The 24,714-nt window shown below is 39.7% G+C and overlaps 1 protein-coding gene across 11 annotated transcripts in view; it reads left to right on the top strand.

Moving 5' to 3' along the window:
- Positions 1 to 24,714, top strand: part of ERCC6L2 (ERCC excision repair 6 like 2) — a 157,931-nt gene that overhangs the window by 27,683 nt on the left and 105,534 nt on the right. For 2 of the 11 annotated variants that reach the window (XM_043546389.1, XM_037901714.2), the window contains exons 1-3: positions 21,841 to 22,259; positions 22,579 to 22,654; positions 23,521 to 23,631. In XM_043546389.1, the coding sequence (XP_043402324.1) occupies positions 23,616 to 23,631 (16 nt within the window). In that variant the 5' untranslated portion in view covers positions 21,841 to 22,259; positions 22,579 to 22,654; positions 23,521 to 23,615. Of the gene's footprint in view, positions 1 to 20,503; positions 20,604 to 21,668; positions 22,260 to 22,578; positions 22,655 to 23,380; positions 23,632 to 24,714 lie in introns of those variants that run through there. The other 9 variants (XM_043546390.1, XM_043546396.1, XM_043546391.1 and 6 more) reach the window with 8 other exon arrangements.

The following is a 24,714-nucleotide window of genomic DNA, read 5'->3' as shown; positions in this document are numbered from 1 at the left end:
CTTTTTCCAGCCATGCACCCATCCTGGAAATAAGGAAAGGAGTGACTTAAGTAGCCCATGTACTTTGTGGCAATCTTTCTGTGGCCAGCTATGCTGGATTTATAGCCAAAATCTGCCAGCAGTGCTCTCAAAGCAACTGCATTGCACTCAGCAATCTGGACCCCTTTCTCTAAGCTATTGAATGGGATTAATGGTGCAATTATAATATTTGCCACATCCAATTCCAGTAGTGGCTGGATTTCAGTGGTGGGCAAAGTAATTCTTGTATTTTAATTCTGTAAAGCACTTTGAAGCTCAGGAAAGGCAATATATAAATAACATTATGAGAGCAAACTCTTCTTGAAAAAGTAGATGTAAAGAAAAAATCAGCAGAATCAGTGGCTGAAATGGAAATTCTGTACAGTAGCATAGGTAGAATTTTTCTCTGATTTCCGGAGGGAGCCAAAAAGGAAAATAGAAGCTGAATAATAAGTGGTTGAATTTTCTATTTGTATTTCTCCTTCATACTGTGATTAACCATATTTTAAAATATAAACCATATGGGATTTCCCTCTCTCATTTTTTTAATTTGGTAAGACAAAGGTAAACCCATGGAAAATATATTCGTGAGCAAAGGATCTAACATCATCTTCCTCTGCTGCAGTACACAGCTTCCATTTCAGCTATTCCCTCTTCCGATTTATCCCTGTTTTCATCTACCTTTTCTGGCACTTTGCTCTTCTGATAATTTTATTATTTATATGTACCTTTCACAAGTCCCAAAGTGTTTTACAGAATTAAAGGGGCATGGAATAGAGCAGATTGACTAAAGTTCTATTGGAGATTTACAAGACTTAATTCTCTTGATAATTAATTTATGTTCCTATGCAAATTCACTGGGACTAGGATGCTTCCTTTTTTATCCAGAGCTTGTGCTTGAGATGGCTGTTCTTCTGAAGGGGTGGAGGAAAATTGACTGACTAGAAGGAGCAGACATCTCAAACTGAAGTTAAGCAGTTGCTTGACAAAAAACAGAAAGGGACACAGGATCAGATGTGCATATTCTCTCTGGTGGCTCGAGCTAAATGGGGAGCTGCTGTTCCCTCTCACTCGCCACCTAAGTTGTCAGCCCAGTTATTGGTGTTATATGTCTGGCAAGCACAGAGTGATTTCTTTTGGCTGGTGACTGGGATTCTTCTGGAGGCTGTGTAGCTTGGGATCTACAAGAATCTTTCTGTGTAGAAATAAAACTGTCTGGCTGTAAAGTTCCAAATCCAAAAACATAACAATAATTATCTGAAATACTCCAGTTGTTTTTCATAATTATAAGTTTATGCAGCCATCTTGATTCTGACCTAACATGTAGGGTGTCCCTGGGAAGCTCCGTTCTAGATCCTGATGAGATTCTTGATGATGTACCAAGAGATCTAGGGCCTGATCCAAAGTCCTTTGAAGTCAATGGGAATCTGCCCAATGATTTCAATGACCTATGCATCAGACCCCTAGAGTCTACTCTTTTTGGCTATTGCGGAAGCTAAGGGCAGATGGAGCCCATCTGACACTAACTTGACATTGGATCAGATGGTTTCCAATGATTAGCTGCACTTCTCAGGCTAGCATGTCTTTAATAAACTGAGTGACACTGCAAAATGTAGAAGACTGCATTTCATAGTTACTGCATTTGCATCCATTTTATTATCCTCTATCATGGTGGTATTTTCCATTCAACCTGTAGCAAGAGAGGATTCAGATTTTGTACATTAAAAATATAGTACATGTTGCTAGACTTTCCTTCCTGCCTTTTGCTTTTGCCTTTTGTTAATAGCTCTGTTTTATGGTGTGAGTAACTGATGTTCCTGTAAACATTAAGGAACATAAGAATGGCCATACTGGGTCAGATCAAAAGTCCGTCTAGCCCAGTATCCTGTCTTCCAACAGTGGCCAACACCAGGTGCTTCAGAGGGAATGAATAGAACAGATAATCATCAAGTGATCTTGATCGCCCATTGTTGCCCATTCCCAGCTTCTGGCAAACAGAGGCTAGGGACATTCTCTCACTGGGAACACCTAATAAAACTAAATAAATAATAAAATCTGATAGATGGGATGTTCCACTGATGGAAAGAGATGCTGCTAAACTACATTGCCATCAGTCACCTCCTTCTGAAACCCATGCTCTGGGATTGGATGGGACATCCAATGCAGGTTCTTCACTTGGCTGCTGCCTCTTTCCCCACTGTAGTCTGTATTCTCAGGAAAGGAGTCTTGAGACGGTATGAATCTTTTCAGCTGCCTACTCTCAGGGTGGATTGTAGGCTCAGCACTTCAGGGCCTGCAGCCCATCACCCCTTCTCCCTGTTTTTCATTGGCCTCGCTAAGAAATGCGCCCAGAAAGAGAGACGTTCTGGTGTAAATGACGGTGTGGCAACCTGTCAAGCAAATTGCTTAGCTGCCAAAGGTGGCAGTTTGTAATTTGATCTGCATTAAAATAAAAATCTGCTAGTTAAACATCAGAAAGAATGGGCCAAATTCTGCCCTTCAACTACAATGGTTTCAAACCCCTTGAAATCAATAATGTTGCTTTGGTGTAAAATAGATGAGAATGTGTGTGTGTGTATGTGTATGTGTATATATATATATATATATATAAGATTTGAAAAGAAACCAAGAGAAGGTCAGTAGGAAATCATTAAGTGCAGTGCAGAAATCACAGAAACTTGCATTTGAATTATAATGTGCTCTTGGGACAGCAAATGTATTCCAGGTCCATTCCATTTTGGAGTAGGAAATCTAAAATTCAAGCCCCCAAATTCCATACAAAGTATGTTTTTGGATTTTGTTCTCTGCACAGTCAACCTGTGGAACTCCTTGCCCAAGGAGGTTTTGAAGGCTAGGACAACAACAGAGTTTAAAAGAGAACTGGATAAATTCATGGAGGTTAAGTCCATTAATGGCTATTATCCAGGATGGATAAGAGGCTAGGGAAACCATTCACTTGTCAGAGGGTGGAGATGGATGGCAGGAGAGAGATCACTAGATCATTACCTGTTAAGTGCACTCCCTCTGGGGAACCTGGCATTGGCCACTGTTGGTCGACAGGATACTGGGCTGGATGGACCTTTGGTGTGACCCAGTATGGCCATTCTTATGGATCCAGAGAGAGGAAGCTGTATGTATTTATTTGGGTGTGGTCATAGCATGACACTGCAGGGAGATAAAAGCACTTTTTAGAGTGCAGGGGGAGTTTGAACAAAAAAGTAAAATTGGGCCATATAAGGCTGCAGTCTGTTGGACAATGGCGTCCTTTTTCTGCTGGCTGTTGTTTCAGTGCTCTGTTGTAGACTCAGTCTGGAGGTGCTGGATCATTCATGATTGTGGGAATATGATTAGGAGCCTTTCGCTGCTCAGTGGTCAATTTGTCTGGCACAAGTTGGTAGTGACAAAAGTTATTACCATCTAAAAGCTGATAAATATCCTGTGGAAATGAGATGGTGACTTCGGGTCACTTTCTAGAGGAGAAGTAACCACACTGAACTAGGTTTCAGAGTGGTAGCTGTGTTAGTCTGAATTAGTCTGAATCAGCAAAAACAACAAGGAGGCCTTGTGGCACTTTGGAGACTAACAAATTTATTTGGGCATAAGCTTTCGTTGGCTAGAACCCTGAACTAGTTCAATTAAGCTAGTTAAGTAATTTAGGCCATTGGTATTGTTCATCAGAATAAAGTTTTGCAGGACTGGGTTCTTGATTTCTGTTGTCTTTGTGTGGTCTCTGTCCATGGTGCCAACTGATGTAGTCTTCTCTTATCCACTGTCTATGAGTGTTGGGTAGGTGACGGAACACAGGACTAGAAATGTTGAATACTTTTAGGTAAGGCACTTGAAGAATTCAACAGTTACAGTTAACTGATTTTTCTCAGAAAATAGAAGTGAATAATCTGATAATCAAGTTACAGCTAGCTATTTCTCCAGTGAAACAAAGACATCTTAAAATTATTTACTCACTATTTGTCTAAAGCCACATGTGCAGAGAAGGGCCTTGGACCGAAAACCATATAATCTAAATACACAATCTGCAGAGCAAAGATGGGGGAAGGGATGCAACAAAAACAAAATGAGTAAGTAGTGAAACAGAACATGTCTTGTTCAGCCTATGAGTCTGATAGATCTTTATTCTCTGTTTTCTCCTCTTTGCAGATTAGTTATCACATATCTGAGGGAAGGATTAGGCTAAAGGAGTTAATGCTAAATGGGAAGAGAATGCAACTCAAACACCAAAAGCCATTTTTCTGTATAAAATAAAATTTGAACTGGCAGCACTTGTACCTTTTTATTATAAAACTTCCATAGAAAGTATTTATTAAAATAAAATTGAACTAGATTTAAGAACACAAGGTAAGGTATTTTAACAAGAAAGCCCTTTGTTGGATGGCTTCTCTTCCTTTGCTGTGAAACAAAGCCAATCCGAACAAACTGCGTTCTAGCTCCATCTATAGGAAGCAAGGACACACACTATTTTGCAAGTCAGCAGATGAATACAAGGCTACATTCCCAGCTTCAATCTATTTTGCCTCCTCTTTTTTGGAAGCTTGGAGTCCATGCCTGAGCCCTCCAGTTCCCCTGTAGCTCTAAATCTTCTTCCTCAAGCTAGAAGGAAGGAAATCGTTGATAAAATGTCATGAAAACCACCCAATTTGAGTTTATTTTTGTCTTTAGAATTCCTTTGTCATTTCCTTTAGAGCAGCTTTTTTTATTTCAGCTATTGGGAAGGAATTCAAAGTAGTGAGATCTTTTGCTTTGCCAGTGCAATTTGGCAGCACATTGTCATGCACTCTGATCCTTCAGTGTACTGTAATTTTAGACCTAACGTGCAGGAATTGCCCTCTGGTGAATAAGGTGAAAGCATTTCATTTCTTAAGAACCTTAATTCTTGACCTTTTAAAAAGTAAGACCAATATGCCAAATATGATAGATGATACAGATTACAGTCCAAGAGGGACTTGGCTGATTGATTTTGCTTAGAACCTTTAAAAGACCTCTGATCACAACTAACTGTATTTGTTGTGGTGAGAGCTAAATGATAGTTCATAGCTGAAAGACTAGTGACATTCATTGAACTGTGCTGACCTTTCCTTTATTTTTATATTGCATGTATTATGCACTGGGTATCCTTTCATTCATCCCAAATTAGTTTTCCATGTTACCTTGCAAATTGACCAGAGTCAAGTATCTTTTGCAAATGCAGTAGTGATAAACTTCAGCAACTCAAAGTTAAATGAGACTTGAATTTGCAATTTTATTTTTCTCACTCAAGGAATGGAGTTTTATTTAATAAAGAGCAGCTTCAACAGACAGATATAATCCAAGAAACATGCGCACAGCTAGCTCATACTAAAGATCTTTTTAATAGCATAACTATTATCAATATCAAACTATATATTAACTTGTAAAGTGTTACATTTTATTTAGACTAAACTTCAGGTTAATTCTAAAGCCAGTTTTTACCTCAGATTTTCATGCATGCATTTTCCATGAATTTGGGACTGGCTCCTGCAATCCTAATTCACATAAGTAGTCCTTACATGATGGCCACCATCTTGGGTGACATACCATAGAATAAACTGTGGACCTTCAGAGATAAGGTATGAGCTGTTACAGCTTGAGCTAAAGCTGCATAACTGAGGCTGTAACACTCATATTCTGTGTGGATTGGCACAGAGGACCTGTAGCATTTACTCACCAGCAGGGGCACTGGAACTAGGGAGGCTGGGATTGTAGCAGCACTTCCTGGTGTGAAGTAATAATGGCAAACAAATACATGGCTTCCATCATATACAGGATTTACAGTTTTGTTCAGCATCTCCATTATAAAAATTGTTCCAGAGCCACTGCTCACCAGTGAGTTACAATGGCTCTCTTCAGTGGTAATACAAGTTGGATTCAGTCCTTGGAGAGCTACAGTGTGGCCTGAGGAAACTCTTCTATTCAAGACCCCATGGAGTGCCATGTACTCCATGAAAAGCTGATCTAAATTCTGTAGTAAGACTCTGTATTCCATAGCACACAAGCTATGACCGCTTCAAAGAATTTTTTTAAAATTAACGGAATATGAGAACAGTATCTTTTCTTATTTAATTTAATACTATATTCAGTTTTACACTGCCCTTACACCTTGAATTGTTCATATACTGCATAATTTTATATGGAAATGGACAATTGTATTACATAGCATTGCAAGGGAGAAGCTGGAGCTATTGACAGCTAGGGATACAGTTGGGGCTTTTGGCACCTGAGAAGATGTGAGAGACCCACATTTTGGTGGGTATTAAAATGAGTAGCAGGGAAATAGTTAATGTTGACACTGAAATTTACATAGATCATTTTGAGTTTAACCCTTCCATCAACTGACAAACATTTTAAAAAAGGCAGAAAAATTAATCTCTCCTCAAGTCAATGATTTTAGGGTGAATAAAAAATGGCATAAATGTAATCCATTCTTTACAGTTTAAAGACTGTAAACTTGTAGACCTCTCAGAGTGTCTCATTATGGCAAGAAAATATATAAAGCTTTAATGTGCTGGAAGCCAGTTGTTTAGTACAGGAAAACAAAAACAATTTTGAAACCATTTCATGTGCATATATTAATGGGGAAAGGTAAAATAATAACTGATTACATCAAGAAGGTTAAGGTGTTTAATGCCTATTTTACTTCAGCCTTCACTAAAAATGTTAATGGTGATCAGATACGCAACACAGTTAATATTAACAAGAGCCAAGGAACACAAGCTAAAATAGGGAAAGAACAGGTTAAAGAATATTTAGGTAAGTTAGATGTATTCAAGTTGGCAGGGCCTGATGCAGTTCATCCTAGGGATACTTAAGGAAGTAGCTGAAGCAATCTCGGAACTGTTCGCTATTATCTTCAAGAACTCCTGGAGAATGAGTAAGGTTCCAGAGGACTGGAGAAGGGAAAACATAATACCTATCTTTAAAAAGGAGAATAATGAAGATGTGGGGAATTATAGATCAGTTAGCTTAACTTTGATACCTGGAAAGATACTGGAACAAATTATTACTCAATTTGTAAGCACGTAAAGCATATTAGGGTTGCGTGGAATAGCCAGCATGGATTTGTCAAGAACAAATCATGCCAAAGCTCTTCACTTAGGAAGGAAAAATCAAATGCACAACAACAAAATGGGACTGGGTGACGGTATTGCTAAAAATGATCTGGGGATTATAGCAGATCACAAATTCAATATGAGTCAACTCATAGTTGGGAAAAAAAGGCCAATACTATTCTGGGGTATATTAATGGAAGTTTTGTATGCAAGACATGGGAGGTAATTGTCTCGCTCTATTTGGCACCAGTGAGTCCTCAGCTGGACTACTACGTCCGATTCTGGAGCCACACTTTGGGAAAGATGTGGATAAATTGGAGAGAGTCCAGAGGAGAGTAACAAAGGGTGAAAGGTGTAGAAAATCTGACCCCCGAGGAAAGATTGAAACAACTTGGCATGTTTAGTCTTGAGAAGAAAATACTCATTAAACTCTGGAGCAGGCTTCCAAGGGAAGTTGTAGAATCCCCATCATTGGAGGTTTTTAAGAACAGGTTGGACAAACTCCTGTCAGGGGTGATCTAGGTTTACTTGGTCCTGCCTCAGTGCAGGGGGTTGGACTTGACCTCTTGTGGTCCCTTCCAAACCTATGTTTCTATGATTGATAAAAGTCTTTGATATAGTGCAAATCATCAAGAGCCTAAATTAGTGAATGTAGTCTTCTACTCACATTTGATGCATTAATAGAGTTAAAATAAATGCTTGAGAAAAAAGCAAGGGGATTAGATATAACTTGTTTTACAGCTTGATTTCAACCATATTAAATCGCTTGTAAGCCTATTAACATAAAACAAAAGTCTAACACACCATAAATAAATCTATTTGTACAGTTAAAGGCTTAGATTTGAACCACTAGGCTAAATCAGTCAGACATAAGTGTGGCAACTATGCTATCTGCATATCCATATGTGGTTCAGTAATACTAAGCAATCTATCTCCCTCAAGAATTTACACATTTCAGTGTAAATTCTTGAGAGGGAGAGCGACATCAAAGCTGCAAACTATTTCAAAGATTCAATAATATAGATTCATTTATTATTATTATTCAGGTTTGGGAGTTTATTTAACTGACAAATTGGATTTTATTTCCTAGTTAACTCCATCTTTCAAAGACCGATCATCATCCAACCTTGAAATAAATGTTACCTGATTAAAGTAGTAAAGGTTAAAACATTTAAAACACATGCTGTAGATCTCAAAAATCAAGTCAAGATGTGTGAGGGTAAGAATTATTAGAGGATTTATGAAATCTGCCCTGAACAAATTAATTCATCAGTTTAGCCAAAGGTCTGTCAATGAATTCAAGAGCCTTTCAAAAAAAGGAACATCTGTTGCATATTTAAAGGTTCTGTTTATATGTGAATGTAGTGGATGATTATTTCTGAGAGAGGATACACAGTTTACATGAATGTATTTGGAAGTTAATTTGGAATTGCTCTTGTGTCTTTGAGGATGAGGGGTAATCCCTGGGGGATTCCAAACTTTCTCAGTGATTGAGGAGAATTAGATCTTGATTGAAAATGATAGGTACATTCATAAACCAGGATAATAACGTGGTAAGAACAAGCAATTATTGAATAAGAGCCAATACTGGCCCTCCTTCCATTATTTTAATACAAAGAATTAAGACTATATAATATAAAAGCATTTTAGGAAGAAGGTGGAATTCTCTCTGCCTTCCTTTGGGCTTTCTGGTATGATTTAGTAATTCAGGCCCTAATTCAGCAAAGCAGTGCTACATCTCATTGAAGCTAATAGAACGTAAGCCTGTGTTTAGGTGTCTTGCTTTATAAGGATGGGATTACTCATGTACTTAAAATTCTGCTTAGTTTTGCAAAACACTTAAAACTAAAGTCTTAGTTTTGAAGTGACATATTTGTATAGTAAAGCACTTCACAACGAACGCCCCAGATTCAGTAGAAAACGGACATTTCTAGGCATGCCATCAGGCCACCTGTAGTGGTCCCTTGCTCTCGAGTGAGGAGGGAAGCCACTCCACCTCATTATAGGCAGACAGCAAGTAACAGTCTATAGGAGACACTCCGGCCCTCTGGGCAGGGCAGAGCAGTGTATGACTCCACAGCCTTCTGACTTGGGGTGAGCCCACAACACAGCTCAGGCCTTCTGCCAAAAAGTGGGGGTTTGGCCACCACCCCAAAGACGGGGTCAGTGGTAGGGGACTGGTCTCAGACCTAATGGTGGATGGGTCCGCCACTGGGTCAGTGGGGATCCTCCCAAAACAAGCCAACTATCTCTCCAGCAGCAGAACCAGACTAAAGTCTGGTTCCCCTGGGCTACTTCCTACCACAGTCTGGGTATAGGGCTCCATAGTCCAAAGCTCCTCTGTCTCCTCAGGATACTTGGCCACTGGCAGTCCCCACAGCTCCTCGGGGCATTCTTTTGATGGCGGTCTGGACAGGTCCTCAGGATGCTTGCCCATATCCTCTGACTGCAGGGCACAGCTCTACTTGGAGTCTAGTCTGCCCACTAGGGGGAGTGTAATGTTCCCTCGCTCTCCAGTTCAGAGGGAGGCAGCTACTCCTCACTATACTACCATATTGTAGTCACCTAGTTAAGACTTTTTAGAGTTTTATACCTTAATTAAAGGGTATATAATCACACATCACATGAATTTAAACTCTAAATACTATTCATACTATATAGAAGACATTAAAGCCCAAGCTTATACTCTTCCTTCCTAAACCCTCTCTAGTACCTCCATTTTCCATTAAGGTTGATAATATCCATTTATTTGTATGGCTTCCATTGCTGTTGTACTGGGATCGAAATGCCTCATACACAAATATTTATCCTCACAAGAACTTTGTAAAGGTATGGAAGTATATCTTCCTTTTGTAGATGGGGACCTGAGTGCAAATGATCTGATCAAAAATCTGTTAAAGTCAATGGAAGTCTTTCCATTGACTTCAAATGCTTTTGTATCAGATCTAGAGAGACTGAAGGCCTAATTTATCAGAGATGTTGAGCACTCATTGCTCCTACTGACTTCAGCTGGTATAGTGGGTGCTCAGCACCTTTGAAAAATCAAGCTCTAAGATCATACAGGATCATACAGGAATTCTCTGGCAGAGTCCCACTTCCAGTACTTTAACCACAGCATCAGTCTTCCTGGTCTATAACCTGAGGATCATCTTTGATATTTCTCTCTCTCCTCCCTCAATTCAGGCTTTAATGAGGTCTGGTTGCTTCTTTCTCCACAACATTTCAAAAATGTACCTCTTTTTGAAGACAAATTGCTTATGCATTTCCTCATCTCCTTACTCAGTTACTGCAATCTCCTCTTCTCATGTCTTTATATATTACTACCCTGCCTACTCCCCTTACTTTCCAATCTATCCCAAATATGAGTCCCTTCACTGGTTTCCCATAAAGTTTATTTTTTCTCCTCCTCACATTCAAAATCCTATACCACACAGCTCCTGCCCACTGTACATCTCTGAACCAGTCTATTTTTTAGTTTCCTTTGCCCTTTCCATTCCACTAATCATGGTAGTCTCAAATTCTGTCATCTGTTGTCACAACGATCTCTCTTCCTTTCTCCTTGCTTAGCATGTTTGTCAACTCTATGAAGTAATAAATAATAGTAATAGTTTACTATAAACAGCATTCCATTCTGCCCATCAGTGGAGTTTCATCAGTGTAAATAAGGGCAGAACTAAGCCCATCAACTCTATTTCAAGAGTACAGCATCTTTTATAATGGCTATTACTGGAAACAGTCTGGCTACACTCCATAATTTTGAACTAGTTATAGCAGTGTCTGTCCCAGGGTATTAGAAAGACAAGGTGAGTGAAGTAATATCTGTTATTAGACCTACTTCTGTTGGTGAGAGAGACAAGCTTTCGAGGCCCAAAGGTCTGGGAAAGGTACTCCCAGCATCATAGCAAAATGCAAGGTGGAACAAATTGTTTAGCACAAGTAGTTAGCACATATTGTGATGCTCGGAGGATCTTTCTCCGATTTGAAGAAGAGCTCTGTGTGGCTCAAAAGCTTGTCTTTCTCACCAACAGAAGTTGGTCCAATAAAAGATATTACCTCACCCAGCTTGTCTTTCGAGTTTAAAATCAGCCTTGCCTCCTTTCATTTCCTTTTTAACACACTCTGCATATATTTTGAACTTTTCTCCTTTTGAAATCAATTAACTATGGATATTCTTGGCATTTTATAGGGCTTTACATTCTGTAAAATGATTACAGTGACTTACAAGAGCTGCAGGCAGGGATACTGCAGCTGGAAACCATGTCATCTAACTTAAATCATTTCTTTCCATTGATTACTTTTGTTTAGTTCCTTAAAATTAAAACCATCCCCTCACAAGGTTAATGTTGCTCTTATTAGCCCTGAATTTACGGATTGCATCCACCAGTAAAAAGACATTATCACAGCAAATATATTCAAGATCATAATCCTGGAATGCTTGGTGGTTTAACAGACTTGGGACATTGGTTAAATTATTGTCTGAAGTGAAGTATTTGTGAAATGACTGTGGTGGACTTGGATGAACTTTTAGAGGAATATAATTCACTTAGTAACCTCTACATGTGCTATTTCTACACAGAAATTCACAAAACTATAGTTTATGACATGGTGAAATGCTGTATTCAGTGTTGTGGTACTCCTAGCGCAACAGCAAAATGCAAGGTGGAACAGATTGTTTAGCGTAAATACTTAGCACATATTGTAATGGAGAAGAGTTGTAAGCTGTGATTCTTTGCTGGAAAATGTTGCAAACTCCAAAACTACTGCACTAGAGCACTGAAATTGAAGTGCCATTTTTGAGACAATGGATTTGGGAAGAGATGAGATTATTGCTAGAAAATAAGGTATAGACTTCCACCAAGACTTATAAACATTAAGGATATATACACTATTCCACCATTCACTATTATATATCTTGTTCTCTCGGTGTAAATATTGTGACAAAGCTCTGTCCTTGCCTCCGTGGGTCCCGCGTTTCCTGGCGGATTTTGCTAGCCTCAGAGGTTCACTGTGACCCTCCACGTAACCCTTCTCTCTCTAGAGACAAGGATCACAGTCTACTGAGCCATTTTCATCATAAGCCAGCAAGGGAGGTGAGGAGAAATTATCCTTCCTTGCAAAGTCTCTGTCTCCCAGTCTCAGTGATTAATCAGGGGGCAAAGGTGGTGGTGGTGCGGGGGAGCCCGGGCCCACCTTCTACTCCGGGCTCCAGCCCAGGGACCCTAATAGTATCAGCTATGGTAGCTGACCTTTTAGAAACATAACATGTACAATTCCCTGGGCTACTTCCCCCACAGCAGCCTTTACTTCCTCAAGCTCCACTTCACCCTTACCTCAGGGCCTCCTTCCTTGTGCCTGATATGGTGTGTACTACTCAGCCTCTCCAACAGCACAACTTCCTCCCACAGCTCCTGACATACACACCCACCTGACTAACTGGGAGGCTTTTAACTAGTTTCAGCCAGCCCCTGATTGGCTTCAGGTGTTCCAATCAACCTAGCCTTCTCCCTGCCTTCTGAAAAGTTCTTAATTGGCCCCAGGTGTTTTAATTGACCTGGAGCAGCTGCCATTTCACTTATCCTGATACCAGGGATTTGTTTAGCCTGGAGCTAATATATCTATCTCCCACTACTTTTCCATAACCATCTGGCCTTGCCCCGTCACAATATATACAATGTATATTCATACATAATTACCTACATACACTGGAAAATACATATTTGGTAGTTCTTTTCATACATCTGAAAGAGGAGTGTAGAATTTAAATGAAATGTGTACACTTGATCATATTGTCTTGGTATATAATGTGCAGAAATAAATATAGTAAATTGCAATAGTTTAAAATTGAAAAATATGCACTCAGATTCAGATTTGAAGTTTGGAATTATTAAATCTTGGTTTTGTTTTCTGCTCATCTCTTTTATGGACAAATTCAGACTAGAAATAAAATGCACATTTTTTACATTGAGGGCAATTAATCATTGGAATAAACTACGTATGAATGTAGGGAGTTCTCTATCACTTGAAGTATTTAAATCAAGACTAGATGTCTTCTAAATTTTATTCAATAGCTCAAGAAGAAGGTATGGATTGAATGCAGAGTAAATTCTCTGGCCTGTGTTATGCTGGTCAGATTAGGTGATCATAATGGTCCCTTCTGGTCTTAAAATCTATAAACCTAAGTAATTGTAGAAAATATAATTAATAAGTACTGAATTATTTTGGCAGAGAAAATGTTTTAAATTGAGATTTTGCATGTGTGTACATGCCCATCTGATTTAGAGTAAGGGGGTAGGGTGCATTATGGTTGGTTATATGCTGGAAGTGCAAAGTAGGTTGTTGTGGCCTTGAGGAATCTGAGAGTGTATTTGGCTTGGATAGTATACACCTCTACCTCGATAAAACGTGGTCCTCGGGAGCCAAAAAATCTTACCGCTTTATAGGTGAAACCGCATTATATTGAACTTGCTTTGGCCTCAGGCATTTCCGTTATTAATAGTCCCTTCCCACCCCCTGACTGGCCCCTCAGAACCCCCGACCCATACAACCCCTGCCCCTGCTCCCCGTCCCCTGACCGCCTTGCCCCCAGAACCTCAAAATCATCCAACCCCCCCTGCTCTCTGTCCCTTGACCGCCCCCCAAGACCCTTTGCCCCTTATCCAACCCCTCAGCCCTGGCCCAGCAGCCTTAACACACCGTTCAGAGCAGCGTGTCTGGCTGATCCGCCGGAGCACGCAGCCCCGCCCCCCAGAGCACTGCTTTACCACGTTCTATCCAAATTTGTGTTATATCAGGTCGTGTTATATTGGGGTAGAGGTGTACTTGGGAATTGAGGCATATGAATGAAGATGGTATTACCTGATGATTTTCTTAACTTTTAGTGATTGTGTAATGGTATTTGCATCTGAACAGCCTTAATGTCAACTAACAAAGGGTGTTTGTTGTTTGAGTGACTGTATATAGATGACACCTTTTTTTGAATGAAAACTAAAATAGCTGTATTTCCCATAATTCTATTCTTTTTTCATGGATTGATGAAGAGAATGTGTATGGAATATCAACTTTAATAAAAGAAACCCGCAACTTATTTTTTATTAAAACTAATAGAATGTCACTCTGATATGTTTTTGAACTAAATTTCCCTTTACTGTAATTGGTTTAATAATTCCTTTGATTATTTGGAAGATTAGCCTCTCCCATGTCCTATTATTTCTCTTATTTTCCTTTTTTCTTCATTCTGATCCTATACTGAGGACTTTAAAAGCAAAGCAATTGGCAAGTTTAGTATTACATTGGATCCACCTACTTCTGGTGTCACATTTCATAAATTGGTAGTAGGCTTAGAAGTTCAAGTTTTAATCAAAAGTTGTATTTTCAAATGCATTTCACATTTTTCTGGAAAATATCCCTGTGTGTAGTGTTTGTATTACTGCTTTGATACATTAATTACCCTAACAACCTGATTAATCAGAAATAATCTCTGACCTGGTCCCAGAAGTCTGTGGTTTCTGACTCCATCGAAGTCTGATCATTCTAGTAATAAAGTTCAGCCTGCTAAAAACAAAACAAAATAAACCCTACAAGAACAAAATTATCCCCCTTCCTCCATAAACACATAGTCATCCTGGGTGGTTTTTCAGGTCCCAGTTGATGAATTATTTATTTGACTAGCCACTGTTTGACTAGTTCTAGTGTTTACACCCTTAATATATTTGTAGACCGTTAGCATGTCTCTCCTGAGCAGACACTTAACCAAGCTACGTGAATTTTGTTACATGTGTGCATAATGGCTGTGAAGAAATACAGTGGAGACATAAGTTGTATAAAACATTTTTAGTCAGAATGTTTGAGTCAGACTTTGCATTTAAACAATCAGAAACTTAAGTCAAATCAGAGGAGGCTATATATTAGAGTGTGTATATGTGGGAGATGGAGAGAGAAAAGCATTTACATCCTGATTTATTTTAAAATCACACACACCAAGCACATTATGGCTGGCACAGCTAACAAGGCAAACTTTTGAAAAGAAACAAAAACGCAATGAAAAATATCTTGAGGTTGATGATTCTCTTTTTGGCGGCATATGTGTTCACTACAGCAAAATCCAAATAGCAACAGACCTGCATAGAAACAATGCAGCTTTTGGTGGGGTTATCCAATTATAGTGATGCCTCTCTGGCTGGAATTCTCCTTTACAATCTATTTGAATGGCTAGCCATAATATAAATAAATAAAATAAAAAACCTGGTACCACTACCAAATTAGTTGTCTGTTCAAGATTGTGTGATTTTGAGTGAAGAAGGTATCTAGGAGAATCAAAACATGTCTCCTCCTCCCGTATCAGACCATGTTTGCATCTCATCTGATCTTGGGATAGCTTTTGAACAGTGTTTTCTACCAGCTAATATAGGCACCTTGACATTAATTAAAGGGGAAGAATTAACATAACCACAAATTCTTCAGATAGTACTTTTTCTTCTTTTCTTTTTGCAGTGACTTTATTTTTTATTTCCTTTCATGTGTGTTGGTGTCAGTAAAAAAAAAAAAAAATAACTGGATAGCTGAGAATAGAGGGAGCAAAAACTTTGTCTTTGGTTGCCTGGAATCCTTTTTTGTCCTTAAAAAAACAAACTCGTCTGTAATCTCCATAAACCATTTTTAAGACTACTATTCCTGATGGAAAGCTCTGTTCCATTTCTGAAACCATTTTGTTTTTGTAAGGTAAAGTGAGTAACACATAATAAAAGATTCTCTGAAGAATAATTATGTTGATTCAGTTTAACGAGTCCAGAGTAAGACTGTGACTGGTCAACCAGTCTTCAGAGTATTCGTGTGCCTTTTTGAAACATATAGAACCATTCTACACAAGTATCTGTTACAAATGTAATAGAAGCAACAAGCCTCATTACCCAGTCCCCACTCTGAGCAACCATGAAAGCAGAGTGTTGCTGACATGATCCATTTATGAACAATATTTATTTAAGGATGAAACTTCAGATTTTCCTCAAGTCCTTTAACCAGACACATTGGGGAAATGTATCTACTTCATAACACTTGTGGAATCAGTCTCTCAAGATTAGTCAGGCTAGGCAACACCATCATCTGTAAGACTAACTTTAAAGGACAATTTAGCAACCGGTAATTATAATAATACCATCCTGACTTCTGAGTGGTTAGGAATATTTGGACTCCAGGAGTGGGTTAGTCCCTTGTTGAGAGAGCATGAGTTGACACAATATGATGGATAGCTATATCTGATTTATTAATATTAATTTAAACTTCTGAAATGTTATATTTTCTATATGGAAGTCTTGTCCAAACAGCTCCCATGAGGTGCCTAGCTAGTGTGTCCAGACTTGTATTTTCAGTGCTGTGGACTGTGGAATTGTACAGAATAAGATTTTATAGATGGATTGTCAGGGCTATTTATTATGCATGTGAGGTTGGAAGTGTGTATTTGATAAAAATATTACTTATTGTGCATATATTTTTTGTGCTGGGCCAAATGGGTGAATTAGACCCAACTTGGCTTTAAAAGATTATTTAACTGGTGTAGCCAGACCTCTGAATTTTTGAAGAATAGATAATATAGTTGTGTGTTTATACCAGGGCTGAGTTTCTACCACAGGCTTCCTGGGAGTTGGGACATACATTCCCCACTTATGAAAGTGTATGACAATATGCCCACGTGACAAACTGTATACTTGAGAGGCAAAAGGACTTTCTGATATATGAGGTGTTCACTTTGTTTAATTTAGATCCCACAACTAAATTCTGAGTCCAGTTTAGTGACACTTTTCATGGCGCCAACCCATGCCTAATTTTCACTGTAGTTCCCAGTGACTGGAATGGGACTTGTGGGTGGTCAGCACTTCTGAAAAACAGTCATTTTGCTTTTATTTCAAACTGAAATAGAGGTTGTTACAATCCTGACTAGCTCCCTTTTTAGATACTTACCAGGCAGCTGTATTTGGACCTACACATTGGATCTGTGAGATTTTTAAGCTCCTCTGGCTCTGGGCAGGCACCAGTCACAGGATCTGGCCTCTCAGGCTCTCTTCCCCAGGCACAGACTCTGTCTGATTCCACTTTCAGGGAATTGGGCTTATAGTCTAGATGCCCTGAGCCCCCAGGAACGGTATTGACATGCCAACCATAGCCTTCCCAGAAGTCCACCCTCATTGATGCTCCAGTTCATAGTGTAACCCTGCAGAGACACTTGCCAGCTGAAGCAAGGAAGACGCAGACTTTGAAGAGGAATTTCTAAAGCAATCATTCTTTTATTTATAGACAAAGCACAGGAGATACTTCGATCTAGGCAAAATAAGAACACTTGTACATAATTTCCTCAGCACTGGAGAGTGTTCTTTGGGTTTTGGTCTGTGCCTTCAGCGGTCTGAGATTCCTTCTCCTGCCTGAGGCCATGTCCACACTATGAGCACTCCAGCAACACAGCTACAGCAGCGCAGCTATGCTGCTGGTGCATCGTAGCAGAGATGCTTCCTACAGCAATGGAAGGGTTTTTTGGTTTTTTTGGTCAATGTAGGTAATTCACCTCCTGAAGCAATGGTAGCTAGGTCGATGGCTAGGTTGATGAAATAATTCTTCTGTGTCCACATCAGGAGTTAAGTTGGCTTAACTACAACTATGGGGGAGAGGGGGAAGGAGGGGAAGTAGAGGGGGTATGTGAATTTTTTGTTTTGTTCCCTGAACCTCCCAGAGTCCATTTTTTAAAAAGCCAGTCCTAACACCTTGTTTCTTTGTTCCTTCTTTTCTGCTTGGCATTTTCAACTGCTCCAACCCCTGCTCCTATAGACACTCTGGGTAAAACTGGTTTTCCGCTATGCTGCAGCTACTCTGTTGTTCTAAGGTGCCTCCAGAAAGGAAGGCTGTTCAGCCATTGGGACCCAACCTTATGGCAATGATCTTCTCTCCTGTTGATCTCCTCTCTCTGACTCAGAAGAGTTGACATGAAGTGCCATCGTGTTACACGTGAAATGATCTCTGTTGGTAGAATGCATCTGTAAAAGAGCACTTATCTTACCCTTCTCCTCCCTTTGGCTGTAACACTTGTACTGTTGTCTTAAGAAACCTAAACCAAAATAAAATTAAATATGAATAGAGTTCATATTTAGGTACAGAATTTGGATAATAGTTCTTCAGCACTCAAATATTTAACTGAAAACTGGAAGTCCTTTTACAACATTTTCCACGCAGCAAATACTGTATGAGATACTTTAGGCAGCATAGCAAATAATTTCTAGCTTGAGCTGAAAAGAGCAGATTTCCTGAAAGAGGGAAAACTTAAAGGTACAAACAAATGGAAATCCACTCATTGGCTTTTCAAAATATTTTCATTATGGGCCTGATCCTAAAAGGGGTTTGCATTGCAAATTCCTATTCTCAGTGGGCCAGAGTCTCTATTGTGCTCCAGCCCTTTTGCATCATTCAGGTGGTACAGGGGACAGGTCATGGTTGTAAATGGCCAACAGAGAATTTCTCTGGCAGAGAGGAACGCCTGCATGAAATAAATCTGGCAGAGCCAGCTCCTGTGCCGTCCACCATAATGCAAGGGGGCCCTGGAAAAAGAGAGGGGTTGGATGTAAAGGAGAATTGATCCCAATGATTTCAATGGGAGTTCTGTATTTGGGCCCTAATTCTGCTCCTCTTTAAGACAATGACAGTTTTTTCATTGACTTAAATGGAAGCAGGCTCAGGCCTTTGGAGTACTTACAGGATTGGGGCCCCTGTTTACTTATTAACAAAGTTAGTGTGTTTAAGCAATAGCTTTAGCACAGTGCCCTTCTCTTATTTGATTCTATAGCGAAGTCACCAGGCTGAATTTGTGACATCCCAGAGATATGGTGTGATCTATGCAGAAAGTGAATTCACCACAGTGTCAAGTACAAGAGCAGCTGTGCTGTGATAGAGTTCTTATTAAAACACAAATATCTCCATAAAAATCAAACCTGGAAAAATCCTGGTTAAGTAAACTTTTTGATATAAATGCATGTTGTTTTCAAGTATGATCTAATGTGAAAGCATCCTTGGAAGAAGTACTGCCTATACTGTAGCTGATTTTCTAAGATACTATGTGGGTGACGGATATTCATTTATCCAAGGCTAGGTTTGAGGCACTGGAGTGTTTTATTCTGTCAATTTTGTATCTGAAATGCTGTCCTGTTTTCAGCTCAGGTTTTATAAGGGTATGTTTCCTGTCATGTTCCTTTTGAATGAATGTATTTAAGTGTATGATTGATTGTATATTTTAAAACAATAAAAGTTATTTGTACCATAGTACATGTAATTTTTAAACAATCGCTGCCAACATTTTGACAAGTGTGATTTTCATTATTTATAATACATGAGTATATTACTAAAGTGCTGTAATATATTTAGTCAAAGTAACAAAGTTCTAGGAACATGAGTCTTTGCTGAGAAATGAGGCAAGTGTTTCAGGTGTCTGTTTGGATGTTTTTGTTTTGTTTTTTTTTAAAGCAAGCAAGTGTGCCAGTTATTGAGTTGAGAATTAGTGATGTGCTACTGTGTTCACTGAAGTCTTCTAACTGGGGATAAACAGCAGCTTATTGGAAATATGGGCTGTGTTACACTAGACTTGCTTCACAAAGCTGGATTTTTTCCCATGTAATATTGGATGAGACTTACAGTAATGCCACCTTTCCTCTGCATAATACTATAATGATCCTATGAGGCCACTCTCGCTAGCCCAGTACAGTAGACCTGCATTTCAAATTCCGTGAAGTAATTATTTTAATTGCTTGTTTAGTTCCATAATATTTTCTTAAAAAATATGCTTTTAAATCCCCTTTTCACTATTGATTCTTCTATAAATGGTAGTTGCATTGGGAGGAAGTGCAATTACTATACAGCCAGCTACCATACCAGCTATCTTCTGCCCCATTCCCAAATGACCTCCTGTATTTCAGGCTGGAGTACAGATTGATGTAGAAGAAGAAGAAAAAAAGAATAATTGGGTAAATTGGAAGCTTAACAAAGAATACGGGCCAAAAGAACTGGCAAGCAACACTGCCCAATAAATTAAAAAGGAAGACATATTTTCTGAGTCAACGCTAACATTTAAGTGGATACTTATCACTAGGATCTCTAAAAAGTATGTGGGGGAGAAGGGAGAAGTCTGATCTTGTTGCCAAATACAGAACCAAGGTTAATTTATTTTGGGCCCATAGACATTATTTCAAGGGAATAATATTGTATATACTTAGCTGGTTTCAGTTATTCATGTGCAGGAGAAAAGAGACATCAAGTAGGTTGACAGTGTTATTTCTCAAACTGATTCTAACTTACAGAAGTGTATGACACATAGAGATGTCAATGAAAGAGTTGCAGTCCACAGAAAGCAGCGTATAACAACATTCTCTGTTTTTCAGAAACTGAAGCCAGCAGGATCACATTAGTCAATAACCAGGTCAGGACGTGGCAGGAGGAAATGTAGACAGTCTAATATATGTAGTTTACTAATTTAAGCAGGTAAAGGACATTCTATCTATTGTATTATCTTGTAATTATAAAGTTTTCTTGAAAGAAACTACTGATTATTTTCGTTAATAAACTCAGCGTTGTTTTGTGGATGGAACAAAGATAGTCATTTGCTTAATTCTCTGTTCCCTGGATATGGGTATGAGATTTGGGGTTTTTTTTGAGGGTTTGGAGATTTTTGGATGCGTGGAACTCTACATTATGTCACTTTCATTTATCACTGTAAAAATTGGAGGAAGAGGTATTGATTTTTTTTTCAGAGTTATCTTTTAGGATTTTATTGAAGATTTTTAGGACCAAATTCAGAGGTATGTGTAAAATGGTATAAATCAGCCCGCCCTACACTCAGACTTTCTTACGTATTGTAGCAATAGTAAGAGAGTCTAAAATGGTGTAATTTCCACGCCAAGGAGATTGAAGTAAGAATCATCCAGTGGTCAGCTCACTGGAATAGGAGTTAGGAGACCTGGGGTGAAATCCTGATCCCATTGAAGTCAATGAGATTTTTCCCACTGACTTCAGTGCAGGCAGGATTTCACCTCTGTTCTATTGCTGCCTCTGCTGCTTACCCGCGTTGTGTCATTAGGCAAGTCACTTCTTATTAATTTGCATTACTATAGTGCCTAGGAGCCCATTAGAGCAGGTGCTGAATAGATGCAGAACCAATGGGAATACCTGAGTTAAAACATTTGTACAGCACAATCGTTTTAGCCTCTACCCTAACATTTACGCAGGCCCGCTCCAGCAAAGCGGTGGCTGTGACGGTGCCTGTGGCTACTCCCTGCCCGAGTCCGCCTGGCTGCTCAGGGCAGGAGCCGCTTAGTAACGGGTCCCTAACAGCCCCTGGACGGGGCTCGCTGGGCCGGCTGCAGGGGGCAGGGACGGACTGGAGGGAGCCCGACCCTACGTCGGAAGTACCACGCGCCCCACCTTTCCAGGGAGAGCCGGGCGCATAGCGCGAGAATTGAAAACATCACGTTATCGGCGCCTGAAGCCAACAGCCCTTCTACCGGGGCTGCGGCGCCTTTAAGAGAAAATCCCGTAGAGCCGCCTTCTCATCTCGCGATATTTGGCTGTAGAGCCTGCCCCCGGAGGCACCGGCTGGAGTGGGGCAGCCGCAGCCCCCGGTCGGTGCGAGGCGGGTGAAGCCCAGGCAAGGAGCAGGGAGGGGGGTGTCTGTCCCCTGCCCCCACGAGCGGGGAGCTGCCCTGGGTCCAGCCCCCCGCCCATAGCAGGGAGCGACCGTGCCCGGAGCAGTCTCCCTCCCCGTCCTCATGCAGCCCCCTCCCATCCGCCACCCCCAGGGGGATCCCGCTGCGGGGACAAGGGAATGGGGGGCTGCAGCTGACCAGCGCCAGCCATACCCCCGCACGGGCGGGGGGGGGGTTTGCAAACGCTGCCCCTTGAACCATCCCCTCCTTATCAGCCCATTCCAACCACTCCCCGGTTCCATAGGAGCCGCAGGAAACTGCCCCTTAAATTCTCCAGTTCCAGAGGTGTTGTAATATTCTCTGAAACACAACTCGTAGCAGGGAATATGTTATCTTCCCCTCCCCCTTTTGCAAGAAAGTGACAGAAATTTGGGATTTATGCAGAACCTCTCCACTTAGCTGTAAATGAAATCACGATGTACTTTACAGGATTGGGGTGAGGACTGAGGAGGTGTTATGCTGTCAATGAACATTTTGTTAATTCCTAAACACGTCTCATTTTGTGATAAAGCGTCATGGGGAGGAGTGGGAAGAAGCGTGGGATTGGGTTCTTAACTGGGGGAAATACTGAAATAATTTAATAAAAGGTCCCCGTCCTGCATTATTTGTGCACTTGGAGTTGTGAGTGCACAAGGAGTGCAAGACTTGACCCCCGAATGTGTGTATATTAAGGGAGATATTCCCAGATCTTTTATATTGATTTCCCTTCAAATTTTAAATACCATTTTGACACAGGCTGTATTTATTTTCACCAGATTTTAATACTGTCAACATTTATTTTGAAACTGATCACACTACCTCAATTAAATTTTAATGGAGGGCAAAGACTAGGTAAGTATTGGTTAATATGAAGAGATTATGTGTCCAGCTCTTTATTTGGTTTTCTTCAATGTCTCTATTTGCCATTTGTTCCCTGTAGTCTTTATATTAAAATCTAGTTAAAACCTGGTATATGGTTTGTAAGAACAATTAGAGGTGAATTGGAAAATTTTTATATGTATAATTCCTAGTTTGATTTGCCTGTTTGTCTGATAGTCTGTCCAGAAGAGGTGTATATACTCTGTTGGATAACATGAGTTATTTCCTCTGTTTGTTAACAAGTGGGAGCTTGAGTATATATTAAAAGATGATTGAAAGATATTGCATAAGAAAAAAAACAAGAGTACAGGTTTTTAGTAAATGATATGCCCTGGTATTTGGTATCATATAGGAAAAGGTGATAAAACAGCTGATTGACATGCACATTGTTGTTCATTGATTATTTAACTTATTGATAGGTTTCAGAGTAGCAGCCGTGTTACTCTGTATTCGCAAAAAGAAAAGGAGTACTTGTGGCACCTCAGAGACGAACAAATTTATTTGAGCATAAGCTTTCGTGAGCTACAGCTCACTTCATCGGATGCTTATGCTCAAATAAATTTATTTGTCTCTAAGGTGCCACAAGTACTCCTTTTCTTTTAACTTATTGATGTTAAACTCTTTAAGTAGCATGGTGAAAATGCTTGCCTGGTCAGTGGATGTCATAAGTCCATTTCAGCCCATGTATTTTGTTCACAGGGACAGCTTACTAGGATCCAAAGCATAGGCCATTGAGCATGTAGGGAGTAAACATCACAACAGGCTCTCGAGTCTCATCTTGATTGGTGTTATACCTTCAAAGTTGAGTGACTGGCTCCTTTTTCTTCCATCTCTGTTAGCATATGGATGGACTCACTGACTTCTTTTGTTATCGTGAATGTCTGGATGTTCTAATTCATGGATGTCACAAGTGCATGTGTGGTTATAAATTGAAATGTGTGACAGTAGAGGTAAGTTATTACTTATTTACCTTTTAAGGGTAGTGTGGATTAATAAATATCTGTACAATGCTTTGAAGATGTAAAATGTAACACTGTTAAGTGACAGGTACTGTAAGGGGTTGCATAAATTCTCTGTTCGTATAGTAAAGTGATACTACTCCCCAAATATAAAAGTGCTTATATTGGTCTAGCTTATTCTCATACAGGAAAGGATATAAGCACTTTGATATTGGTATAACTGTGCCCACTAGGGAAAGTACCAATATAACTTTTTGATTTAAAAAACAACAAAAACCCCACACTCCTGACAAATAGGTATACTGATACATAAACTGTGTGTGGACCAGATTTGAGTGAATCTACAATGTGTCATCTCAAATCACATTTTTAACTGCAAATTTTAGATTTATTTTTGTTACATGAAAACAACAAGGAGTCCAGTGGCACCTTAAAGACGAACAGATTTGAGCGTAACCTTTCATGGGTAAAAACCCCACTTCAGATACATGGTACACCTAAGATTACTGTAATTGAAAGATTACAGGATTTCCCCCCCTTTTTGTGGCTTTTTAACAGCATGTTGTATATAGTCAGTTTCACTTCTTTGTTGGTTAGATTCACTTCTAATTTTGCATACTAGCATGAAGATTCATACTTTTTTTTATGGGGGGGTTTACCTGTATGCTCTTCCTTAGGTACTCCAAACACATGTATGCAACAGTAACGATGAAACAAAGATTCTAATCTTTCAGAGATTGGATATATTCTTCTATGTTAATTTTTCATTTAATTAAGTAAACTTGTAATCTATTTCTAATTAATACATTTAAAAGAACTGTCCTGAAAATATATAGATCTCATAGGTGCCAGGGAAGAGAGCAAGAGTGTGTGGGTAGGAGAGTACTACCGCTCCCATGGATTCTTGCATTGAAACCTAAGAGGGGACCAGTGGACAGGTTTCTCCCCTCCCTCAGGACCCCTTCCTGGTCCTATTTAAAAGAGCGCAGAAGCAAATGGATGGATATTTTCATTTCTCTGGAACCTTTGCATTGGAGTCAGGAGGAGGACAAGTGCCCAGGAAGATACATTCCT

Source organism: Chelonia mydas, chromosome 5 (assembly GCF_015237465.2).
Source record: "Chelonia mydas isolate rCheMyd1 chromosome 5, rCheMyd1.pri.v2, whole genome shotgun sequence".
Taxonomy (NCBI): domain Eukaryota; kingdom Metazoa; phylum Chordata; order Testudines; family Cheloniidae; genus Chelonia; species Chelonia mydas.
The sequence above is the reverse complement of the archived record's forward strand: the minus strand, read 5'-3'. Positions and strand labels throughout refer to the sequence as shown.